This window comes from Pseudophryne corroboree, chromosome 7, assembly GCF_028390025.1.
Source record: "Pseudophryne corroboree isolate aPseCor3 chromosome 7, aPseCor3.hap2, whole genome shotgun sequence".
NCBI lineage: Eukaryota > Metazoa > Chordata > Amphibia > Anura > Myobatrachidae > Pseudophryne > Pseudophryne corroboree.
Window position 1 is genome coordinate 109,931,279 of NC_086450.1, and position 26,861 is coordinate 109,958,139.

Sequence of the window (26,861 nt, forward strand, 5' to 3'; positions counted from 1 at the left end):
GGACATAGCATTAATTCTAGAGCCCAGCAGGCAAATGTCCCTCTGAGCATCTCGCATATATAAGACGACGTCTTTGATATGGCCCAGGGTTAGCAAAACAGTATCTCTGTCGAGGGTAATCTATGTCGTCTAACAGAGTATCTGTCCACGCTGCTACAGCACTACACATCCAGGCTGAAGCAATAGCAGGTCTCAGTAGAGTACCAGAGTGTGTATACACCGACTTCAGAATAGCTTCCTGCTTTCTATCCGCAGGCTTCTTTAAGGCGGCCGTATCCTGAGACGGCAGTGCCACCTTTTTAGATAAGCGTGTCAGCGCCTTGTCCACCCTAGGGGATGTTTCCCAACGTAACCTGTCCGTTGGCGGGAAAGGGTACGCCATCAGTAACCTCTTAGAAATCACTAATTTCTTATCAGGGGAACTCCACGCTTCTTCACACAACTCATTTAATTCATCAGATGGGGCAAAAGTCACTGGCTGCTTTTTCTCCCCAAACATATAAACCCTCTTGGTATTAACCGGGTTACTCTCAGAAATGTGTAATACATCCTTCATTGCAATAATCATGTATCGGATGGCCTTGGTCATTTTAGACTGTAAATGTGCCTCATCATCGTCGACACTGGAGTCGGACTCCGTGTCGGCATCTGTGTCAACCATCTGAGATAGAGGGCGTTTATGAGCCCCTGAAGGCTTCTGAGTCGCCTGGGCAGGCGCAGGCTGAGACCCCGGCTGTCCCAAGGCTGCAGCGTCATCAAACCTTTTATGTAAGGAGTTTACATTGTCATTTAAGACCTTCCACATATCCATCCAATCAGGTGTCGGCCCCGACGGGGGCGATACCACACTTATCTGCCCTTGCTCCGCCTCCACGTAACCTTCCTCATCAAACGTGTCGACACAGCCGTACCGACACACCGCACACACACAGGGAATGCTCAGACTGAGGACAGGACCCCACAAAGTCCTTTGGGGAGACAGAGAGAGAGTATGCCAGCACACACCACAGCGCTATATAACACAGGGATTTTCACTGCTAATAAGTGATTTTCCCAATAGCTGCTTTTTTGTATTGATTTGCGCCTAAATTTATGTGCCCCCCCCTCTCTTTACCTGGATACTGCAGGGGAGAGCCTGGGGAGCTGCTTCCAGCGGAGCTGTGAAGGGAAAATGGCGCTGGTGTGCTGAGGAAGAAGGCCCCGCCCCCTCAGTGGCGGGCTTCTGTCCCGCATTGCATGTAAAAAATGGCGGGGGTTTTTACATATATACAGTGCTAGACTGTATATATGTATGTTTTTGTGCCAAAGGTACTTCAATTGCAGCCCAGGGCGCCCCCCCCCCCCCCCCCCAGCACCCTGCACCCTACATGACCGGAGTGTGTAAGTGTGCTGGGAGCAATGGCGCACAGCTGCGGTGCTGTGCGCTACCTTAATGAAGACAGGAGTCTTCAGCCGCCGATTTCGTCGTCTTCCAGCTTCTGTTCTTCTGGCTCTGCAAGGGGGACGGCGGCGCGGCTCCGGGAACGGACGATCGAGGACAGGTGCCTGTGTTCGAACCCTCTGGAGCTAATGGTGTCCAGTAGCCTAAGAAGTGCAACCTAGCCGCAGTTAGTAGGTTTGCTTCTCTCCCCTTAGTCCCACGTAGCAGTGAGTCTGTTGCCAGCAGAAGCTCACTGAAAATAAAAAACCTAATAAATACTTTCTTTTCTAGTAAGCTCAGGAGAGCCCACTAGGAGCACCCAGCTCTGGCCGGGCACAGATTCTAACTGAGGTCTGGAGGAGGGGCATAGAGGGAGGAGCCAGTGCACACCAGATAGTACCTAATTTTTATTTAGAGTGCCCAGTCTCCTGCGGAGCCCGTCTAATCCCCATGGTCCTTACGGAGTTCCCAGCATCCACTAGGACGTCAGAGAAATATAAACATATTATATTACTGAACAGTCAATCTATCAACTGCTGCATGTATTTCCTTCACTTTTGCTCTGCCTGATGAAACAAATAGTGGGTCTAATTCAGACCTGATCGCAGCAGCAAAATTGTTCGCTACTGGGCAAAACCATGTGCAGTGCAAGTGGGGCAAGTGCAGATCCTCCAACATGACCCACCCCACTAGGTACAAAATGCTCTGTTTCTGGACTTTCCTCTTAATTTATGATTTCCATCACCTGTGAAGAACTAGTTAAACGATAAGAAAGCTGTTTCTTCACAGGTGATGGCAATAATAAATTAAGAGGGAAGTCCAGAAACAGAGCATTTTGTACCTAGTGGGGCGGGTCATGTTGGAGGGTATGCAAATATAACATGTGCAGAGAGAGTTAGATTTGGGTGGGCTGTGTTTAAACTGAAATCTAAATTGCAGTGTAATAATAAAGCACAGTATTTACCCTGCACAGAAACAATATACTGTAAACCACCCAAATCTACATTTCCCTGCACGTTATATCTGCCCCCCCCCCCCCCCACCCCCAGTGCACATGGTTTTGCCCATCAGAGAACAATTTTGCTGCTGCGATCAGGTCTGAATTAGGTGTGTGTGTGTGTGTGTGTGTGTGTGTGTGTGTGTGTGTGTGTGTGTGTGTGTAAGGTAATTGCTCATTTTTAATGCATTATCTTCAAAAAAAGAAGAAAAAAAGTTTTTTTGTTTCCAGCTTAAAAAGGAGCAATAATCCATATCTAGGGACCCATCTGTTGCTGGAGATTTAGAATGATAATCCTATTGGTTAATATCTGAAACAGAAATGAGGCATGCTACAGCAAAGACCCCACAACAGTTTGCAGATACATGGTGGCTAATTAAAAGATATCCCAGTGTTTGAGAGAAGCTTATTTATGCCAAAACAAATCTCACTAGCAGTTAGATAAGCTATCTCATTTTTACCTCTTTAGATTTAACTATATGTAACACCTGAGGAAAAGACCCTGCAATATTTGAAATGTTGGTTTCTTGATATTTTTTGTTTGTTTTTTTATCCATAGTGCCAAACTTTGACATTTGCTTATATATCTTGTGAGAACAAGCTCCTAACATAACCATTTATGCTTAAATCTGTCCAGCAACTCTGTGATAATGCAAGCTTGGATGTGGTTCCTTGAGTCACACTGCTAGCCAGTATGGGTAGGAATTTATGGATTAGAAACAAGACTTGTTAGTTTTGGGGCTAGCATATGGGCGGAGCATTCAAGCACACTCGGAAAGTGGTGTCTGCTGGGAATGTACCCTTGAGAATGCTCTGACCATGGACTGAAATGACTGGAGAATTAAGTGTTTGAGGCTAGAAGAACAAGTGAGCGTCTTCATGATTTTTTTTTAAATACATTTCTATGAAAACTGCACCCAGGGACTTAGATGTGATAATGAAGTCCTCTGTGCTTTCGATTTACCGTACAGTTAAACAAACAATAATCTCTGTACATTTGTTGTATGTCCTAATGCTGATATAGCAACAGGTTGTAGATAATATAAACAATTTGTTTACAGTTATGTAAAAGTTACCTTGTACCACAATATATAGAACGACAAACAGAACAGCGAGGATGCTAACTATCACAAGACAGCATAACATCGAGAACAACCTGGCTGCCCATCTTTTGCCTCTTTTGGAAGTGACCACTTGTGATGTTACTGTTCCATTCTGTCCAGACTGCTCAAGCCCCGAATAGAGTAGCGAGGCCTCTCTGAGGTGGTTGGTTTTGGAAGCAGCAGTCTCAATTAAGTCACTCTCCAGGTTTTTCACCACTTCCTGGATGTCCTCCTGTGGCCCCCAGCCTAGCACACCGTGAGATGTGGCGCTAGCAGAGACAACGGGGCGGCGGCTCGTGCTCCTTAGCCGCCTAGCACTTGTCACATAAGAGGCATCCATCCAGGAATCTGCAAGAAGTAACATTATGTCAGTGTCATGAAAGGGTTTGTTCAATGGTGTCATACAAGCTTACAAGTAAGGTGTAAGCATACAGCGGCACAGTGGTTAGCATTAGTGCCTCACAGCATTGTGGTCTTGGGTTTGATCCCCAACACGGCCATATAGTGTATAGTTCCCCTCTATTTCTGCAGCTTTCATTCAGATGCTCTAGCTCGCTCACACAAAGTACAAAAATATACAGATAGGTTAACTGGATTCCTCCAAAAATGAACCCCAATGTGTGAGCGGTAGGGGATTTAGGGACCATTTATTATTAATCATAGTTGCAATACGATCTGTGCGCAATATTAGCTCCCGCTGACCATCATGCATGGTGGCCATTTCCAGGGATGGTCCCGGGGGAACCCTCTGCCGGCTGAATCCGCAATGTATAAGCCCATAGGCTACAACAGGCTACCACCATTCTTCAGATGGTGGTAGCTGCGGGGAACAATCTCCAGAATGCGATGTTAATAAATCTGGCAGCATAGAAACCTATGGGGGATGCTGCTGCCGGTGGGAATGGAGGGATTGCAGTCTTGCAGTTACTTTACCTCCACTTAATTTCCCAAATGTAACATCTGCTTTACATACAGCCTCCTCCCCTCTAGCCCTCCGATATTTTCATTCAGGCCAGTAATTCTCTTGTAGAGTACCCATGTAATCTTATATTCTCCCACCTCATGTCCACCCCTTTATCCTTTAAGCTGGGTACACACCTAAACAACAGCCCAGCAATGTGATGTACCGATATACGGCATCACCATACACACTACACGATGCATCATACGTCATGATATATTATTACATGCTTCATATATTAATACTGCGTGAGCTGTGGGATTACCCCATTGGACCTGCAGGATATCCAACAGGACGATGCAACCACCCAATTCATCAAACGCTGAATCGGGTGGATTCAGGGTACACACTATATGACGGCCATTGCAATCCATCTCGGATTGCAACATCATCCAATATATCTTATTGTGTGTACCCAGTTTTAGACTTGGAGCAAGGAATTCAACTGAATTGTTTTTAGCAGCCCTCAGTGCTGGGCGAGAAGAAATGTGCGAAAAGTGACCCATTTGGGCGCCCAAACAGCACTTTTCGCATCACATCCAGAACTTTTCGGGCTTAACATTTTACGCACTTCTGTTGAATAACGTCCCTTGATCCCCGTCACTTTAAACAGGAGATTTGGTGCACATAAATAACTGAATTCCCCCCTGAGATTGGGGTGTAGTCACCATCCCGGCGGTCAGCATACTGACTCCGGGATCCCGGCCGCCAGAATGCCGGCAGGGGGCCGAGGACTATTCCCACTCGTGGGTGTCCACGACACCCATAGAGTGGGAAGATCGGTTGCTATCTGTTAGATAGCAGCGCTGATATGGACAAGGACCTTCGTTGCACTCGCCCCCCTGCCGGCATTCTGGCGGCCGGGATCCCGGCGTCGCTATGCTGACTGACGCGGATTCCGGCCGTCGCTCACCCATATCCAATGCCTGAGATTGTATGAGCAGGCTTTTCACTACCATTGTGTAAGTAATGTTCACAGAACTGTAGAAACTGTTGGTGCTTGTTACATATTAATAGAAGGATGTACACTCTGGAAGAGTAATCAACAATTATCAGAAACATAGCTGGCAAAAGAATGTATGTATTTGGTATAGTCAAAAACAGGTTAGCCCTTATAATAAGATTTTACTTACCGATAAATCTATTTCTCATAGTCCGTAGTGGATGCTGGGGACTCCGTCAGGACCATGGGGAATAGCGGCTCCGCAGGAGACAGGGCACAAAAGCAAGCTTTTAGGATCACATGATGTGTACTGGCTCCTCCCCCTATGACCCTCCTCCAAGCCTCAGTTAGGTACTGTGCCCGGACGAGCGTACACAATAAGGAAGGATCTTGAATCCCGGGTAAGACTCATACCAGCCACACCAATCACACCGTACAACTTGTGATTTGAACCCAGTTAATAGTATGATAACAATGAAGTAGCCTCTAAAAAAGATGGCTCACAACAATAAAAACCCGATTTTTTGTAACAATAATAAGAATTTACTTACCGATAATTCTATTTCTCGGAGTCCGTAGTGGATGCTGGGGTTCCTGAAAGGACCATGGGGAATAGCGGCTCCGCAGGAGACAGGGCACAAAAGTAAAGCTTTTCCGATCAGGTGGTGTGCACTGGCTCCTCCCCCTATGACCCTCCTCCAGACTCCAGTTAGGTACTGTGCCCGGACGAGCGTACACAATAAGGGAGGAATTTTGAATCCCGGGTAAGACTCATACCAGCCACACCAATCACACCGTACAACTTGTGATCTAAACCCAGTTAACAGTATGATAACAAAAGGAGCCTCTGAAAGACGGCTTCCTACAACAATAACCCGATTTTTGTAACAATAACTATGTACAAGTATTGCAGAATAATCCGCACTTGGGATGGGCGCCCAGCATCCACTACGGACTCCGAGAAATAGAATTATCGGTAAGTAAATTCTTATTTTCTCTATCGTCCTAGTGGATGCTGGGGTTCCTGAAAGGACCATGGGGATTATACCAAAGCTCCCAAACGGGCGGGAGAGTGCGGATGACTCTGCAGCACCGAATGAGAGAACTCCAGGTCCTCTTTTTGCCAGGGTATCAAATTTGTAGAATTTTACAAACGTGTTCTCCCCCGACCACGTAGCTGCTCGGCAGAGTTGTAATGCCGAGACCCCTCGGGCAGCCGCCCAAGATGAGCCCACCTTCCTTGTGGAATGGGCATTTACATATTTTTTGCTGTGGCAAGCCTGCCACAGAATGTGCAAGCTGAATTGTACTACAAATCCAACGAGCAATAGTCTGCTTAGAAGCAGGAGCACCCAGCTTGTTGGGTGCATACAGGATAAACAGCAAGTCAGATTTCCTGACTCCAGCCGACCTGGAAACTATATTTTCAGGGCCCTGACAACATCCAGCAACTTGGAATCCTCCAAGTCCCTAGTAGCCGCAGGTACCACAATAAGCTGGTTCAGGTGAAACGCTGACACCACCTTAGGGAGAAACTGGGGACGAGTCCACAGCTTTGCTCTGTCCGAATGGACAATCAGATATGGCTTTGTGAGATAAAGCCGCCAATTCTGACACTCGCCTGGCCGAGGCCAGGACCAACAGCATGGTCGCTTTCCATGTGAGATATATCAAATCCACAGATTTGAGTTGTTTAAACCAATGTGATTTTAGGAATCCCAAACTACGTTGAGATCGCCCAGTGCCACTGGAGACATCAAAAGGGGGTTGTATATGCAGTACTCCCTTAACAACTTCTGGACTTCAGGAACTGAAGCCAATTTCTTTCTGGAAGAAAATCGACCGGTCGAAATTTGAACCTTAATGGACCCCAATTTGAGACCCATATACACTCCTGTTTGCAGGAAATGTAGGAATTAACCTAGTTGAAATTCTTCCGTGGAGCCTTCCTGGCCTCACACCATGGAACACATTTTCACCTAAGCAGTGATAATGTTGTGCGGTCACCTCCTTCCTGGCTCTGACCAGGGTAGGGATGACCTCTTCCGGAATGCCTTTTTCCCTTAGGATCCGGCGTTCACCCGTCAACGCGGCTGCGGTAAGTCATGGAACAGACATGATTCTTGCTGAATCAAGATCCTTTCTAGTATCTCTTGAAGTTCCGGGTACCAAGTTCTTCTTGGCCAAACCGGAGCCACGAGTATAGTTCTTACTCCTCTCCTTCCTATCATTCTCCCTACACTGGGTATGAAAGGCAGAGGAGGGAACACATACACCGACTGGTACACCCACGGTGTTACCAGAGCGTCCCAGCTATTGCCTGAGGGTCTCTAGACCTGGCGCTTCATGTGGGACGCCATCATAACCACCTTTGGTCTTTCCCAACGGTTTACAAACATGTGGAAACTTCCAGATGAAGTTCCCACTTTTCCGGGTGGAATTCATTCATGCTGAGGAAATCTTCCTAGTTGTCCACTCCCGGAATGAACACTGCCGACAGTGTTATCACATGATTTTTCGCCCAGCGAAGAATCCTTGCTGTCATTGCCCTCCTGCTTCTTGTGCCGCCCCGTCTGTTTACGTGGGCGACTGCCATGATGATGTCCTACTGGATCAGCACCGGTTGACTTTGAAGCAGAGGTCTTCCTAGGCTCAGAGCATCGTAAATTGCCCTTAGCTCCAGTATATTCATGTGGAGAGAAATCTCCAGACTTGACCACACTTCCTTGGAAATTTCTTCCCTGTGTGACTGTTCCCCAGCCTCTCAGGCTGGCATCCGTGGTCACCAGAACACAGTCCTGAATGCTGAATGTGCTGCCCTCTAGAAGATGAGCACTCTGCAGCCCCCACAGAAGAGACCCCCTTGTCCTTGGAGACAGGGTTATCCGCTGATGCATCTGAAGATGCGATCCGGACCATTCGTCCCGCAAATCCCCCTGAAAAGTTTTTGCGTGAGATCTGCCGAATGGAATCGCTTCGTAAGAAGCCACCATTTTTCCCAGGACTCCTGTGCATTGATGCACTGATACTTGGCCTGGTTTTAGGAGGTTTCTGACTAGGTCGGATAACTCCCTGGCTTTCCCCTACAGGAGAAATACCTCTTTCTGGACTATGCCCAGAATCATTCCTAGGAACAGCAGACGTATCATCGGAAAACAGCTGCGATTTTTGGAATATTTAGAATCCACTCGTGCTGTCGTAGAACTACTTTAGATAGTTCTTTTCCGACCTCCAACTGTTCTCTGGAAACTTGCCCCTTTCAGGATATCGTCCAAGTAAGGGATAATTAAGATGTCTTTCTTCTTTTAAGAATCATCTTTTCGGCCATTACCTTGGTAAAGGCCCGGGGTGCCGTGGATAATTCAACGGCAGCGTCTGAAACTGATATTGACAGTTCTGTATCACGAACCAGAGGTACCCTTGTTGAGAAGGGCAAATTTGGACATGGAGGTAATCCGTGATGTCCAGGGACACCATATAGTCCCCTTTTTTCCGGTTCTCTATCACTGCTCTGAGTGACTCCATCTTGATTTGAACCTTTTTATGTAAGTGTTCAAAGATTTCAGATTTAGACTATGTCTCACCAAGCCGTCTGGCTTCAGTACCACAATATAGTGTGGAAGACTAATACCCTTTTCCTTGTTGTAGGAGGGGTACCTTGATTATCACCTGCTGGAAATACAGCTTGTGAATTTTTTCCCAATACTGCCTCCCTGTCGGAGGGAGCTGTTGGTAAAGCAGGCTTCAGGAACCTGCGAGGAAAAAATGTCTCGACTCTCCAATCTGTACCCCTGGGATAATACTTGTACGATCTAGGGGTCAACTTGCGAGTGATCCCACTGCGCGCTGAGACTCTTGAGACTACCCCCCCACCTCACCTGAGTCCGCTTGCACGGCCCCAGCGTCACGCTGAGGACTTGGCAGACGCGGTGGAGGGCTTCTTTTCCTGGGAAGGGGCTGCCTGCTGCAGTCTACTTCCCTTTCCTCTATGTCTGGGCAGATATGACTGGCCTTTTGCCCGCTTGCCCACATGGGAAACGGAAGGATTGAGGCTGAAAAGACAGTGTCTTTTTCTGCTGAGATGTAACTTGGGGTAAAAAGGTTGGATTTCCCAGCTGTAGCCGTGGCCCCCAGGTCCGATGGACCGACCCCAAATAACTCCTTCCCTTTATACGGCAATACTTCCATGTGCCGTATGGGATCTGTATCACCTGACCACTGTCGTGTCCATGACATCTTCTGGGAGATATGGACAACGCACTTATCTTGATGCCAGAGTGCAAATATCCCTCTGTGCATCTCGCATACATATATATAGAATGCATCCTATTAAATGCTCTATATCAATAAAATATTTTTAGTCAGGGAATTCGACCAAGCCAACCCAGCACTGCATCTCCAGGCTGATGGCGATCGCTGGTCGCAGTATAACCACCGTATGTGTGTATATACTTTTTAGGATATTTTTCCAGCTGCCTATCAGCTGGCTCCTTGAGGGCGGCCGTATCTGGAGACGGTAACGCCACTTGATAAGCGTGTGAGCGCCTTATCCACCCTAAGGGGTGTTTCCCAACGCGCCCTAACTTCTGGCGGGAAAGGGTATAACGCCAATATTTGCTATCGGGGTAAACCCACGCATCATCACACACTTCATTTTATTTTATCTGATTCAGGAAAAACTACAGGTAGTTTTTTCACTCCCACATAATACCCTTTTTTGTGGTACTTGTAGTATCAGAAATATGTAACACCTCCTTCATTGCCCTTAACGTGTGGCCCTAATGAGGAATACGTTTGTTTATTCACCGTCGACACTGGATTCAGTGTCCGTGTCTGTGTCTGTGTCGACCGACTGAGGTAATTGGGCGTTTTTTTTTTTTTTAAAAACCCCTGACGGTGTTTCTGAGACGCCTGGACCGGAACTAATTGTTTGTCGGCCGTCTCATGTCGTCAACCGACCTTGCAGCGTGTTGACATTCTCACGTAATTCCCTAAATAAGCCATCCATTCCGGTGTCGACTCCCTAGAGAGTGACATCACCATTACAGGCAATTTCTCCGCCTCCTCCAACATCGTCCTCATACATGTCGACACACACGTACCGACACACAGCACACACACCTGGAATGCTCCGACAGAGGACAGGACCCCACTAGCCCTTTGGAGAGACAGAGGGAGAGTTTGCCAGCACACACCAAAAAACGCTATAATTACATAGGGACAACCTTATATAAGTGTTTCTCCCTAATAGCATCTTTATATATATATTTATATCGCCAATTAGTGCCCCCCTCTCTGTTTAAACCCTGTTTCTGTAGTGCAGTGCAGGGGAGAGCCTGGGAGCCTTCTCTCCAGCCTTTCTGTGAGAGAAAAAATGGCGCTGTGTGCTGAGGAGATAGGCCCCGCCCCTTTTCCGGCGGGCTCGTCTCCCGCTCTTTAGTGAAGTTTGGCAGGGGTTAAATATCTCCATATAGCCTCTGGGGGCTATATGTGAGGTATTTTTAGCCAGTATATAGGTTTACATTTGACTCCCAGGGCGCCCCCCCCCAGCGCCCTGCACCCTCAGTGACAGCGTGTGAAGTGTGCTGAGAGGAAAATGGCGCACAGCTGCAGTGCTGTGCGCTACCTTTAGAAGACTGTCAGAGTCTTCAGCCGCCGATTCTGGACCTCTTCTAACTTCAGCATCTGCAAGGGGGCCGGCGGCGCGGCTCCGGTGACCATCCAGGCTGTACCTGTGATCGTCCCTCTGGAGCTGATGTCCAGTAGCCAAGAAGCCAATCCATCCTGCACGCAGGTGAGTTCACTTCTTCTCCCCTCAGTCCCTCGTTGCAGTGATCCTGTTGCCAGCAGGACTCACTGTAAAATAAAAAACCTAAGCTAAACTTTCTCTAAGCAGCTCTTTAGGAGAGCCACCTAGAATTGCACCCTTCTCGGCCGGGCACAAAAATCTAACTGGAGTCTGGAGGAGGGTCATAGGGGGAGGAGCCAGTGCACACCACCTGATCGGAAAAGCTTTACTTTTGTGCCCTGTCTCCTGCGGAGCCGCTATTCCCCATGGTCCTTTCAGGAACCCCAGCATCCACTAGGACGATAGAGAAAACTATGTACAAGTAATGCAGACAATCCGCACTTGGGATGGGCGCCCAGCATCCACTACGGACTATGAGAAATAGATTTATCGGTAAGTAAAATCTTATTTTCTCTAACGTCCTAGTGGATGCTGGGGACTCCGTCAGGACCATGGGGATTATACCAAAGCTCCCAAACGGGCGGGAGAGTGCGGATGACTCTGCAGCACCGAATGAGAGAACTCCAGGTCCTCCTCAGCCAGGGTATCAAATTTGTAGAATTTTGCAAACGTGTTTGCCCCTGACCAAGTAGCTGCTCGGCAAAGTTGTAAAGCCGAGACCCCTCGGGCAGCCGCCCAAGATGAGCCCACCTTCCTTGTGGAATGGGCATTTACAGATTTTGGCTGTGGCAGGCCTGCCACAGAATGTGCAAGCTGAATTGTACTACAAATCCAACGAGCAATAGTCTGCTTAGAAGCAGGAGCACCCAGCTTTTTGGGTGCCTACAATATAAACAGCAAGTCAGACTTTCTGACTCCAGCCGTCCTGGAATTATATATATATATATATATATATATATTTTCAGGGCCCTGACAACGTCTAGCAACTTGGAGTCCTCCAAGTCCCTAGTAGCCGCAGGCACCACAATAGGTTGTTTCAGGTGAAACGCTGACACCACCTTAGGAAGAAACTGGGGACGAGTCCGCAGTTCTGCCCTGTCCGAATGGAAAATCAAATATGGGCTTTTGTAAGACAAAGCCGCCAATTTTGACAATCGCCTGGCCGAGGCCAGGGCCAACAGCATGGTCACTTTCCATGTGAGATATTTCAAATCCACAGATTTGAGTGGTTCAAACCAATATGATTTGAGGAATCCCAACACTACGTTGAGATCCCACGGTGCCACTGGAGGCACACAAGGGCTGTATATGCAATACTCCCTTGACAAACGTCTGGACTTCAGGAACTGAAGCCAATTCTTTCTGGAAGAAAATCTATAGGGCCGAAACTTGAACCTTAATGGACCCCAATTTGAGGCTCATAGACACTCCTGTTTGCAGGAAGTGCAGAAATCGACCTAGTTGAAATTTTTTCGTGGGGCCTTCCTGGCCTCACCCACGCAACATATTTTTACCACATGTGGTGATAACGTTGTGCGGTCACCTCCTTCCTGGCTTTGACCAGGGTAGGTATGACCTCTTCCGGAATGCCTTTTCCCTTAGGATCCGGCGTTCAAACCGCCATGCCGTCAAACGCAGTCGCGGTAAGTCTTGGAACAGACAAGGTCCCTGCTGGAGCAGGTCCTTTCTTAAAGGCCGATGCCACGGTTCCTCTTGGAACAGACATGGTACTTGCTGAAAGCAAATCCCTTCTTAGCTCCCGAGGCCATTAGTCCTCTGTGAGCATCTCTTGAAGTTCCGGTTACCAAGTCCCTCTTGGCCAATCCGGAGCCACGAGTATAGTTCTTACTCCTCTATGTCTTATAATTCTCAATACCTTGGTTATGAGAAGCAGAGGAGGGAACACATACACCGACTGTTACACCCACGGTGTTACCAGGACGTCCACAGCTATCGCCTGAAGGTCTCGTGACCTGGCGCAATACCTGTCCCATTTTTTGTTCGGGCGGGACGCCATCATGTCCACCTTTGGTCTTTCCCAACGGTTCACAATCATGCGGAAAACTTCCCGATGAAGTTCCCACTCTCCCGGGTGGAGGTCGTGCCTGCTGAGGAAGTCTGCTTCCCAGTCGTCCACTCCCGGAATGAACACTGCTGACAGTGCTATCACATGATTTTCCGCCTAGCGAAAAATCCTTGCAGTTTTGCCACTGCCCTCCTGCTTCTTGTGCCGCCCTTACTGTTTACGTGGGCGACTGCCGTGATGTTATCCCACTGGATCAATACCGGCTGACCTTGAAGCAGAGGTCTTGCTAAGCTTAGAGCATTATAAATTTGCTCTTAGCTCCAGTATATTTATGTGGAGAGAATTCTCCAGACTTGATCACACTCCTTGTGTGACTGCTCCCCAGCCTCTCAGGCTGGCCTCCGTGGTCACCAGCATCCAATCCTGAATGCCGAATCTGCGGCCCTCTAGAAGATGAGCACTCTGTAATCACCACAGGAGAGACACCCTTGTCCTTGGATATAGGGTTATCCGCTGATGCATCTGAAGATGCGATCCGGACCATTTGTCCAGCAGATCCCACTGAAGAGTTCTTGCGTGAAATCTGCCGAATGGAAGCGCTTCGTAATAAGCCACCATTTTTACCAGGACTCTTGTGCAATGATGCACTGACACTTTTCCTGGTTTTAGGAGGATCCCGATTAGCTCGGATAACTCCCTGGCTTTCTCCTCTGGGAGAAACACCTTTTCCTGGACTGTGTCCAGAATCATCCCTAGGACCAGCAGACGTGTCGTCGGAACAACTGCGGTTTTGGAATATTTAGAATCCACCCGTGCTGTCGTAGAACTACTTGAGATAGTGCTACTCCGACCTCCAACTGTTCTCTGGACCTTGTTCTTATCAGGAGGTCGTCCATTTTCTTTGAAGACGAATCCTCCTTTCGGTCATTACCTTGGTAAGGACCCGGGGTGCCTTGGACAATCCAACGGCATCGTCTTGAAACTGATAGTGACAGTTCTGTACCACGAACCTGAGGTACCCTTGGTGAGAAAAGGCAAATTTTGGGACATGGAGGTAAGCATCCCTGATGTCCCGGGACACCATATAGTCCCCTTGTTCTTTGCTATCACTGCTCTGAGTGACTCCATCTGGATTTGAACCCTTGTAAGTGTTCAAATTTTTCAGATTTAGAATAGGTCTCACCTAGCCTTCAGTACCACCATATAGTGTGGAGTAATACCCCTTTCCTTGTTGTCGGAGGGGTAATTTTATTATCACCTGCTGGGAATACAGCTTGTGAATTGTTTTCAATACTGCCTCCCTGTCGGAGGGAGACATTGGTACAGCAGACTACAGGAACCTGCGAGGGGGGAAACCTCTCGACATTCCAATCTGTACCCCTTGGATACTACTTGTAGGATCCAGGGGTCCTGTACGGTCCCAGCGTCATGCTGAGAACTTGGTAGAAGCGGTGGAGGGCTTCTGTTCCTGGGAATGGGCTGCCTGCTGCAGTCTTCTTCCCTTTCCTCTATCCCTGGGCAGATATGACTCTTATAGGGACGAAAGGACTGAGGCTGAAAAGACGGTGTCTTTTTCTGCAGAGATGTGACTTAGGGTAAAAAACGGTGGATTTTCCAGCAGTTGCCCTGGCCACCAGGTCCCGTGGACCGACCCCAAATAACTCCTCCCCTTTATACGGCAATACATCTTTGTGCCGTTTGGAATCTGCATCACCTGACCACTGTCGTGTCCATAAACATCTTCTTGCAGATATGGACATCGCATTTACTCTTGATGCCAGAGTGCAAATATCCCTCTGCGCATCTCGCATATATAGAAATGCATCCTTTAAATGCTCTATAGTCAATAAAATACTGTCCCTGTCAAAGGTATCAATATTTTTAGTCAGGGAATCCGACCAAGCCACCTCAGCTCTGCACATCCAGGCTGAGGCGATCGCTGGTCGCAGTATAACACCAGCATGTGTGTGTATACTTTTTAGGATATTTTTCAGCCTCCTATCAGCTGGCTCCTTAAGTACGGCCCTATCCGTAGATGGTACCGCCACTTGTTCTGATAAGCGTGCGAGCGCCTTATCCACCCTGAGGGGTGTTTCCCACCGCGCCTTAACTTCTGGCGGGAAAGGGTATACCGCCAATATTTTTCTATCGGGGGAAACCCACGCATCATCACACACTTCATTTAATTTATCTGATTCAGGAAAAACTACAGGTAGTTTTTTCACCTCACACATAATACCCTTTTTTGTGGTACTTGGAGTATCAGAAATATGTAACACCTCCTTCATTGCCCTTAACGTGTGGCCTTAAAAGAAAATACGTTTGTTTCTTCACCGTCGACACTGAAATCAGTGTCCGTGTCTGGGTCTGTGTCGACCGACTGAGGTAAATGGGCATTTTACAGCCCCTGACGGTGTTTGAGACGCCTGGACAGATACTAATTTGTTCGCCGGCCCTCTCATGTCGTCAACCGGCTTGCAGCGTGTTGACATTGTCACGTAATTTCCATAAATAAGCCATCCATTCCGGTGTCGACTCCCTAGAGAGTGACATCACCATTACAGGCAATTTGCTCCGCCTCCTCACCAATATTTTCCTCATACATGTCGACACACACGTACCGACAAACAGCACACACATAGGGAATGCTCTGATAGAGGACAGGACCCACTAGCCCTTTGGGGAGACAGAGGGAGAGTTTGCCAGCACACACCAAAACGCTATAATTATCCAGGGACAACCTTTATATAAGTGTTCCTTTTATAGCATTTTAATATATATACATATCGCCAAATCAGTGCCCCCCCTCTCTGTTTTAACCCTGTTTCTGTAGTGCAGTGCAGGGGAGATCATGGGAGCCTTCCCACCAGCCTTTCTGTGAGGGAAAATGGCGCTGTGTGCTGAGGAGAATAGGCCCCGCCCCCTTTTCGGCGGGCTTCTTCTCCGGAGTTTTAGATATCTGGCAGGGGTTAAATACATCCATATAGCCTCAAGGGCTATATGTGATGTATTTTTCGCCATACAGGTATTATACATTGCTGCCCAGGGCGCCCCCCCCCAGCGCCCTGCACCCTCCGTGACCGCTGTGTGCTGACAACAATGGCGCACAGCTGCAGTGCTGTGCGCTACCTGATGAAGACTGAGAGTCTTCTGCCGCCTGGTTCCGGACCTCTTCATCTTCAGCATCTGCAAGGGGGGTCGGCGGCGCGGCTCCGGGACGAACCCCAGGGCGAGCCCTGTGTTCCGACTCCCTCTGGAGCTATGTCCAGTAGCCTAAGAATCCAATCCATCCTGCACGCAGGTGAGTTGAAAATCTCTCCCCTAAGTCCCTCGATGCAGTGAGCCTGTTGCCAGCAGGACTCACTGAAAATAAAGAACCTAAAAACTTTTTCTAAGCAACTCTTTAAGAGAGCCACCTAGATTGCACCCTTCTCGGCCGGGCACAAAAACCTAACTGAGGCTTGGAGGAGGGTCATAGGGGGAGGAGCCAGTACACATCATGTGATCCTAAAAGCTTGCTTTTGTGCCCTGTCTCCTGCGGAGCCGCTATTCCCCATGGTCCTGACGGAGTCCCCAGCATCCACTAGGACGTTAGAGAAATTGTGTTTTACTCTATGGACATTAGCAGATTTCAAATATATATCATCAACAATAGGATTGACTTCCACTGCTATGGATTATGGCATGTCTGCAGTGGGTGCAAGGGAGAAGACAGGATAAGCTGCAGAATTTCTGCAATTTCAGGTACTGTACATGCCAGATAAAATCTCTAATATTTAAGAAATTATTAAAGACAGGCCGTGGGCCGTATTTAGGGGGGTGTAGGCATGTGACCGGCAGTCAGGATCCCGGCAGTTAGGATACAGACGTCGGAATCCCGACCACTTCAAATGCCAACAGCCGGAATGCCGACTAACAGGGACTATTTCTACTCGTGGGTGTCCACGACACCCATAGAGTGGGAATAGAGCCACCGAGCCCCCAAGGGGCTCCGTTGCACTCGCCCCCCTGCCTGCATACTAGTGGCTGGGATGACGTCCTTAGTTACACTCTGCTGCTGCCTGGCTTTAAGGGCGTGGGGAGGGCTGATTTCATAAAAACCGGGTTTTCTAGGAGGGGAGAGCCAAGGGTCACTTTCTGGCCTCGGAATCCCTGCTTCCATTGGCTAGATGCATAAGCTGAGGCTTAATCAGCTGGTTTTCTGCGGGGAACATCATGACCAACTTGCGACACCGGTCAGAGTGCTGGCATTGCAGCTAAATGCAGGTGGTGTCTCTTATACTGAAACGTCTCCTGCATACCCCTTCTTGAGATCGGATGGAAATTCAATGCTGCTTGCATGTGGCACTGAACTTCCAACCATCTCTGAATCAGTCCCTTAGTCAAATGACTTTTAAAAAAAGCTACGTTACATTCTTTTAAGCTGCTGGACTGCAAGAAACATTTTACTCAACTGGATTTAGGAGGCTGATCTGTATAAATATTTTACCAGGGTTGGGTATGGGTTACCGGCGACCAGGATCCTAGCGACCAGCATCCTGATGCCAGGATCCCGGCCGCGTGTGGGTAGGAGCGAAACGAGTCCCCTTGCGGACTCACTGCGCTCGCCACGCTTGCAGACTCACTGTGCTTGCCACAGGTTCTATTCCCACTCTATGGGTGTTGTGGACACCCAAGTGGGAATAGTCCCTGGTAGTTGCTATGCTGACTGTCGGGATTAGGAGGGAGTGGGATGTAGGTGCCGGTAATGTGACCGGCAGTCACATAACTACAACCCTTTTACCCTGGGTTTAGGGGCCACTCTAGGACAAATATTTCCATTCCTAGATGGTAATAAAACTTTAAGTTAAATAATTAGAAGTAGGTAAATAATAATGCATCTGTTAGAATTGCCTACGCATAGTAAAGAAAGACAATGAATGGACTGAACCAATGTTTATGAGAATGCAGCCTAGAAATTCTCCAGGAGCTAGGGACATTACTATCACACTGAACACGAGCGCGGGTCACTTGTCTATACACCTGGTGAAGAATATAATAGGGTGTGAGAATCAGAGAGTTCTCATGTTTTGTTAAATTGGCAGTCATTTACATGGCATAATCAACCTGATTTTGCGATGTAAATGAATGCCAATTTTAAAAAAACAGGAGAACGCTCACAAATTCTCCCAGTTTCTGATTCTCACACCCTATTACATTCCCCCCAGCTATCACTGAGCTACCCGTATACACAAAACAGTGCAGAGACTTAGGGGTAAATGTATTACCCTCTGTTATTGCGAAGCAGCAGTAGTATCAGCGCATGTTATGTGCACTGATACTGCTTCTCCCTGATGTAGGACAGTGGCGGTGCGGCACAGTGAGCTATGCGCCCCTGTCCATATCGGCGCTAACAGATAGCACGCCGATATGAGGGGGTAACGTATAAACGGTCAGCATCGCTGACCATTCCGACGGCTGCAGGTGGCTATGTCCTATCTCCACAGCAAGGACAGAGCTGTTCCTGACTGTAGCAAGTGCGACTACTGACTGCATAGGGGATCTCACGTGAGTTGTGAGATCCAGTGCATGCGCAGAGGATCAAGGAGACAACAGCGCATCAGCACTAAGCTCAGGGGGGCATCGCCGGAGGCGGGAGCTTTCATCCCCCTGCTTCGGCAGACAATAGGTTTATACATCTTGTCGTTTTCCCTTCCTGCTTCGCTTCGGTAATGATACGTGCCGCTATAATACATTTACCCCTTAGCATGGTATGGTTTGGCTCTGGGTTTGCTCAACCATCTGTTTAATGTTGCAGCACAAAAAGGAGCAGCAGAAACAGAAACCTGCTCCAACCTTGGTCTATATTTATAAAGCAGCAGCGCTTCTCTGTGGGTTGGAGTTGAAAATTTGAAGTGACACTAAGTCTATTCATGAAGCAGTGAAAAGTATGGCGAAGTGAGCCAATGGAGAAGTTGCCCATGGCAACCAATCAGTTGTTCTGTATAATTTTATAGTATGCAAATTATAAATGTTGCTTCAATGCTGATTGGTTGACATGGGCAACTTCTTTAGACTTTTCACTACTACATGAATAGACCCCCTAACAGTCAGCGTAAACCCGGAAAGCTTTAAACTACAGTTAGCGCCACTGTAAATCTACATCCCCAAATCGCTGCTTATAGCACCTTGTGTCTATTTTTCTGATGATCCCAGTACCATACTTACCGATTTGGCTGCCCCCTTCTCCGACAGCGGGCAGTTCGGTTGGCGCAAAGGGGGTGTAGCCAGCATATAGGTGGGCTGTCTGAGGGGATGGCGGCATGATCACGTCATCATGGCCCTGCCCCCCAATCTACAGGGTTGAGAAATTAGGCTATGATGACATGATTCACCGCGAATCGCATCATCAGGTACCCCGGCCCACCCACTTGCACTCTATTGTGGGCAGCTGAGGGGGGAAGCGGGGGCTGTAGCAGGTATGCGGGAGCCTTACCTACCTTTCCAGGGTCCGGGAGCACCACCTGATTTTTTTGAGCCTCCCGGCCATTCCAGAGAGTAGGCAAGTATGCCCAGTACCTACCTGCTTAATGTATCAGCAGGCTAATTTCATTACCAAGACGTATTTATGAATACAGCATATTGCATACTGTGACATATGAATTTATTGCGTACACTGTGCTTTATACTCATGGCCATGTACCGTAGCCATTTTTTGTTTGGATATTGCTTCAGTACATGCATATCTACGATAAAATTAATGGGATTAATCTCATAACTACCTTTCTGGGGATGTATTCTCATGTCTGATACGTACTTGTTCCATAGAAACTATTATGTATGGTACAAATAGAGTGTATGCCGCTGCATTACAAAGAAACAATTGTTGCAGATTAATACAAATTGGGACAAAAGTTAAAGTTTCTGAGGGTATCCTTCCGCCGCTCTGAGGGTTATTTAGAGAAGCTAGTGCGCATGCGTGCCCTCCTCAGCCTGCAGCAAGTCACATAGCGCCAGTCAGATCCCTCCGCGCGTCAGTCACTGAGCGGGAGACTGCGATGTATATTCTTCACTGGACTGACCGCCCCCCGCCGGCTGTTGCTGTCAGTATATACATACACATATATACACACAGCCACCACCACACGAGCGTATAACAGGGTCACCAGGCGTCTCCTGTGCCCGGTCAGCAGCTCGGGTCACCGGGAAACCGCCATAGCCGCCGCAGAAGCTCTGGGGAGGCTGCCTCTCAGCGACAGCATTGCCGGTACGGAGGTTCTGCGGCAGCTCAGTCCATATTTAGGCGGGATCTCCTGACTCGGTCCCTATCAGGGCACACTGAGCCTTGTCACACCGGTACCTTATGGCTCGCTCCCGGGCCTCCGCGTACAGAGTCTAAGAGAGTAAGAAGGTGAAGCCAGACCGTGTACACCTCTGTCCCATGCACCCAGCAGCCAATCACTGAGCGCTTCTTACCCGCCCTGAGCATGACGCGCCGCCATTGGCTGAGGCTGTCACTCTGCACCCGCCCTCCCCCTGCCGCGCCCCCTGAGTGACGTAAGTGAGCGCCGGCCTCCAGGCTCAGTGTGCCGGGTACCAATACGCGTGTCCCTTGCTGGGAGGCTGCTGAGCGGAGGCGGCATCATGGTGAGTGCGGCTTTCTGAGTCCTCTACACGTAGCCTGTCTCTCTTTGCCCAATGCATAGGTTCCCGTGCCCACTGTGCCCGGCTGGCCATCCCCGAAGGCTGGGCGCTGCTGTTGCTGGTCACCTAGAAAGCACCGGGAGTCGCCCAAGGCCTTGGCTCCATAAGCACTGGACTGTAGTGGTGTGCCATAGGCAAGCAGATCCTAGGACCACAAGTCCCAGCATGCCTTTGTAGCCAGAGCTAGACAGGGAATGCTGGGATCTGTAATCACAGATGCATGGGTTGTGCATTGCAAGTGTTATGCCAGGTTACATGTTGGGGTTTACACAAAGGGCTCATAGGAGATGTGCTGCTTGGTCCCTGCAGATTGTAATAGATGTATCACTGGGGAAGTGAAGGAGCAGGTAGCGCCTTACAGAGTTGCCTGTTTGTACAATATCCATAGTCTGCTCTTCTGTCTGCTTGCCCACTGGCATTGAAATATATGCAGCCATTATTAGTGACTTCCATGTGACACTGTGTATAAGGGGTGATGATTGAGCCCATTACTGTACCATTTTGCATTTAAACTTGATTGATTCAAATGGATCAATTTTTTGCATTGTAGTACGAGCATCAATGTATATTAAGCTCGTTCCTTTTTAACGTGTATTGACAATGGCGTTTGAGATGCTACTGTTTAAATGGTAGTCAGTACCTGGCCTTACAGAAAGCACACATTGCTTAGCAAGCATTTGGTTCTTTTTTGCATCACTTAGATAAATTGAGCAGTGTGATTGACTTGCTAGTCTCCTAGGTAACATAATCACAGTACAGATTGCAAGTTAATGGTTTTGTACACAGTGATTTCGCAGGCTATTAAGTATTATGCTTTCTGTGCTTAAATCAGTATTCACAGCTGCTTTCTCCTTGAAAACTTGTGAAATGCACTGTGTAAGTTCTTAAGATTGCGCTTTCTATAATAAAGCTTTGGAAAACTTAAAATCGCTGTATACATGGGTATCAGCGGTAAGAAACCTTAACTATATTCTTTTGAAACTTTGTAATACTTCATGCAGCCACATTCTTTTCTGCTGTTGACCATGGACTGGTAGATAAAACTGCCACTGGTGAGGGGAGCAGTGGGATATTAAAACATTTTTCACCATACCTCTTTAGACGCGTTCAATAGTTTTTGGTGTGTTATATTGCAGTGAATAGCATATACCTCAACACAGGGCCGGACTGGGACTAAAAATAGGCCCTGGCATTTTTGAAGCACACAGGCCCACCTTTGTGACTCCTCCCCTTACTATTTCTGACTCCTCCCACTTATTAGTCTATGCTCTTACAAATATAATTAATATTCTAACAACATACAATATTAAATATTAAAATACACACAACCAGTGGTTGAAGTGGAAATTTGTAAGTGGGGGTATGTAAATGTGAAGTTTGTAAATAAGCGCGCACGCTCCAGAAAAGTGGGCGTGGCCACTCAAAAGGGGGCGTGTCCTTCAGTGTCGTTTATCACACCATACACCCCTTATACGCATTATGCACCACAATAGTAGGACCCCTTATACTATCTAGTACTGGTGCCTCTTTCACATTATACCACACAGTATGAGCCAAAATTCACATTATAGCACCCAGTATGAGCCGAAATTTACATTATATGCCCCCAATAGTGCAGTGCCAGATCCACAATTGCCCCCACAGTGCCAGGTATACAAATGCCTCCACAGTGCCAGGTATACAAATGCCCCCACAGTGCCAGGTATACAAATGCCCCCACAGTGCCAGGTATACAAATGCCCCCACAGTGTCAGGTATACAAATGCCCCCACAGTGCCAGGTATACAATTGCCCCCACAGTGCCAGGTATACAATTGCCCCCACAGTGCCAGGTATACAATTGCCCCCACAGTGCCAGGTAAACAATTGCCCCCACAGTGCCAGGTAAACAATTGCCCCCACAGTGCCAGGTATACAAATGCCCCCACAGTGCTAGGTATACAAATGCCCCCACAGTGCCAGGTATACAAATGCCCCCACAGTGCCAGGTATACAAATGCCCCCACAGTGCCAGGTATACAAATGCCCCCACAGTGCCAGGTATACAAATGCCCCACAGTGCCATCCAATTGCCCCCACAGTGCCAGATATACAATTGTCCCCACAGCAGCCAGTGCTGCAGCTACTTACCACTGCTGCTGCTGCTCCTCCGGGCTGTGAGGGACTGGGGTGAATCAGGAGAGCAGAGCGCCCGCCAGCGCGGCTGTGTCTGGTGCTGCGGCGGCTTCGTTCAAACCAGCCGCCGGTTCGTGAGCCAGTCAGAGCTCGCGGACCGGCGGCTTCTGATTGGCTGCCGGTCCGCGAGCTCTGATTGGCTCACGAACCGGCGGCTGGTTTGAATTAAGCCGCCGCAGCACCAGACACAGCCGCGCTGGCGGGAGCTCTGCTCTCCTCTCCTGACAGCTGAGACATGCTGCCGCCGGACTGAGCGGCAGCGTGTCTCAGTGACCGCTGGACCGGCCCAAGTGGCCATCGGCCCTTCTGGCATTTGCCAGAAGTGCCAGATGGCCAGTCCGGCCCTGCCTCAACACCATTTATTGTATCCAATGTCCCAATGTTTTTAGTCTGTTTTACAGCTATTTCTATGGTGTCAGGTGAATGAACTGTGGGGACACGTACCCTATGGTATCAACCCATGCTCTAGATTCCACTATAGTCTGTGCCTGAGTCTAGTGCAGTGATGGCTAACCTTGACACTCCAGCTGTTGTTGAACTACACATCCCAGCATGCCCTGCATCAGTTTTAGCAAGGCCAAATAGCAAAACTGTAGCAGGGCATGCTGGGATGTGTAGTTCAACAACAGCTGGAGTGTCAAGGTTAGCCATCACTAATCTAGTGTCAAAAAATGAAGTCTAGTAATTGGGGGGTGTATATGTACAATATTAATTTATCCCTTAATTGCTTTATTCTAATTAATAGTTCAGTATTAGAATTAAATTTATAGCCATTATTGTCTTCCACAATACAAATGCATTAGAGAGAGGGCTGGAAAAACTATATCTTGAGAATATATACATAAATCCTAATAAACACCCTAAAAAAGCACACTGGAGCGATGTTGGGCCGATTTTGCGGTTTAGGAATGACAAATCTCTATATCGCTATGTGTGTATGGGTGATTGCGCTGTCATTAGTGAATGACGCTAGGTTTGATGCGCTCCACATCAATCCTAGCGATCTTGTTTATGCTTATGAAAGACTATTCATGATCGTTCCAGCCTTCATAAAACTCGTTCCAGCGTGTACACTGTATCTGTCCTTAAGGGCGTTCGTTCTGATATCTGAACGAATGTCCGTTGCTCCAGTGTGTACTCCGCTTAAGACCGTGACAGGTTTTTCTGTCCGGTGATGCTGTAAGCAGATGGGCTTCACTTTAGTTTCCTTGCCACATGTAGGAGCCATGATTTTAAAAGCACCAACTGTATGAAGTTTTGTGCAATTACACCAAACAAGAAGGCCTGTTGCAGTAGTCTGCGTTGTACATACAGAGGCTATATAAGGTATTCACCCCTTTTGAGCTTTTACACCTTTTGCTGTTTTACAACATGGAACCATGGTAAATTTTATTGAAGTTTATTCCCACTAATCAACACAAAGTCCAAAAAGTGTAATCCATACATTTGTAAAAAAAATAATTGGTAACAAAAGTTTGAGAATATGTAGTTGCATTAGTAATCGCCATCCCAGAGTTAGTGCTTGTTAGAACCACCTTTGGTAGTAGTTATAGCTCTGAGTCCATTTGGCTAAGTGTCTGTTTTGCACATCTATACACCAGAATTTAAGCAGATTCTTCTTGTCAAAGTTGATGAAGCTCCGTCTGGTTGGCTTAAGGGCCGATTACACTGAGCGTTATGAACGATCTTGTTCATAAGTGAACGAGATATCGTTCATATCACCCAGTGTGTGGGCACCAACGATGAACGATGCGCGGCCCTGCGCTCGTTCATCGTTGGTGCCGGCTCGTTTATACATGCAAGCCAATATGGACAATCTCGTCTATATTAGCATGCAGGGCTATGGGGCCAAGTGACGTCAGGGAGTGAAAAAACGTAATTCCCCACACACACATACATACATACATACACACATACATACATACATACATACATACATACATACATACACACACACACACACACACACACACACACACACACACACACACACACACACACACACACACACACTCTGCCGGGTCAGCCGTTGGGCACTTCGTCCAATTCCAATGTGTAGGGCCTTTCAGAGAGCATTGGTAGACAGCACATTCTTAGGCGTTGCCACAGCTGCTCAATCGAATTGATATCTGGTCTTTCACTTGGTCACATAGGTCAGTAACCTTTTTGGTGTTAAGCCAGTCTAGTGTGGTCTTTGTCATGTTGGAAGAAAAATCTTCAAGCATATAAGAAACTACTAATAAATAAATGTCCAATTGCACTTGTGTAGACTGCATCAGGTTTTCCTCTGTACATTGGTTTATTGTTTCCTCTTTTTAGTTGCTTTCCAGTACTTGCCACATAAAAGCATCTCCATTACATGATGCATTCATGTAGGGACTGTGTTTTCACTGTGATGTGCAGCATTACGTTTGCCCTAAGTATTACAATTAGCATTGTGGCTGAAGAGTTCAGTTTTGATCTCCTAAGACCATAGAATCTTCCTCCACATGGTCATGTCTCCCACATTGCTTTGGGCAAACTGTAGCTGGGCTTCAATATGAGTTTGATTTTCTGCCAGCCAGCCTCCCATACAACCCAGATTCATAAAGTAAGCGTGCTATTGTTGTCCCATACACAGTTACTCCAATCTCTGTCTTGGAAGACTGAAACTTCTTTAGAGTTGCTAGTGGCCTCCTTTATTATAGCTTTACTGGATATGCCGTTTTAGGAAGATTCATAGGAGGCGATTCAGTTGTTTGCACCTCTCGGCAGCTATTCAGTTGTTCTTTCTCTTACGTCCTAGAGGATGCTGGGGACTCCAAAAGGACCATTGGGTATAGACTGGATCCGCAGGAGCTTGGGCACACTAAAAAGACTTTGACTTGGTGTGAACTGGCTCCTCCCTCTATGCCCCTCCTCCTCCTTAGTTAGACTTTGTGCCCAGGAGTGACTGGACACACACTAGTAGAGCTCTACTGAGTTTCTCTAGAAAATACTTTTGTTAGGTTTTTTACAGGCTCCCTGCATTGTGGGACTGAGGGGAGAGAAGTCAGACCTACTTCTGCTTAGTTAAGGGCTCTGTTTCTTAGGCTACTGGACACCATTAGCTCCAGAGGGTTCGATCACTTGGTTCGCCTAGCTGCTTGTTCCCGAAGCCGCGCCGTCACCGACCTCACAGAAGCCAGAAGAAAGAAGCCGGGTGAGTATGAGAAGATCCGAAGACATCAGACGGCAGAAGACTTCAGTAACGAGGTAGCAGCGCAGAGGTAGCGCTGCACTCCATGCTCCCACACACTTCACCAACGGCACTTGCGGGTGAAGGAGGAGGAGGTGTATGTTTTTATGTTAAACAGTCTTTTCTCTAACGTCCTAGTGGATGCTGGGGACTCCGTCAGGACCATGGGGATTAGCGGCTTTGCAGGAGACAGGGCACAAAAATAAAGCTTTAGGATCAGGTGGTGTGCACTGGCTCCTCCCCCTATGACCCTCCTCCAAGCCTCAGTTAGGTTTTTGTGCCCGTCCGAGCAGGGTGCAATCTAGGTGGCTCTCCTAAAGAGCTGCTTAGAAAAAGTTTTTAGGTTTTTTATTTTCAGTGAGTCCTGCTGGCAACAGGCTCACTGCAACGAGGGACTTAGGGGAGAAGAAGTGAACTCACCTGCGTGCAGGATGGATTGGCTTCTTAGGCTACTGGACACCATTAGCTCCAGAGGGATCGAACACAGGCCCAGCCATGGAGTCCGGTCCCGGAGCCGCGCCGCCGACCCCCTTGCAGATGCCGAAAAGCGAAGAGGTCCAGAAACCGGCGGCAGAAGACTTTTCAGTCTTCATGAGGTAGCGCACAGCACTGCAGCTGTGCGCCATTGTTGTCACACACTTCACACC

The 26,861-nt window shown here is 48.0% G+C and overlaps 2 protein-coding genes across 5 annotated transcripts in view; one reads left to right on the top strand and one right to left on the bottom strand.

Moving 5' to 3' along the window:
• ARL6IP6 (ADP ribosylation factor like GTPase 6 interacting protein 6) overlaps positions 1-20,591 on the bottom strand; it is a 126,724-nt gene extending 106,133 nt beyond the window's left edge. Inside the window, exons 1-2 of one of the 2 annotated variants that reach the window (XM_063933531.1) lie at positions 20,479-20,591; positions 3,494-3,868 (exon numbers count right to left, since the gene is read on the bottom strand). In XM_063933531.1, the coding sequence (XP_063789601.1) occupies positions 3,494-3,860 (367 nt within the window). In that variant the 5' untranslated portion in view covers positions 3,861-3,868; positions 20,479-20,591. Of the gene's footprint in view, positions 1-3,493; positions 3,869-19,900; positions 20,136-20,478 lie in introns of those variants that run through there. The other variant, XM_063933530.1, reaches the window with a different exon arrangement.
• PRPF40A (pre-mRNA processing factor 40 homolog A) overlaps positions 20,118-26,861 on the top strand; it is a 266,234-nt gene continuing 259,490 nt past the window's right edge. For 2 of the 3 annotated variants that reach the window (XM_063933527.1, XM_063933529.1), the window contains exon 1: positions 20,118-20,221. In XM_063933527.1, coding sequence (XP_063789597.1) covers positions 20,177-20,221 — 45 coding nt within the window. In that variant the 5' untranslated portion in view covers positions 20,118-20,176. Of the gene's footprint in view, positions 20,222-20,576; positions 20,766-26,861 lie in introns of those variants that run through there. The other variant, XM_063933528.1, reaches the window with a different exon arrangement.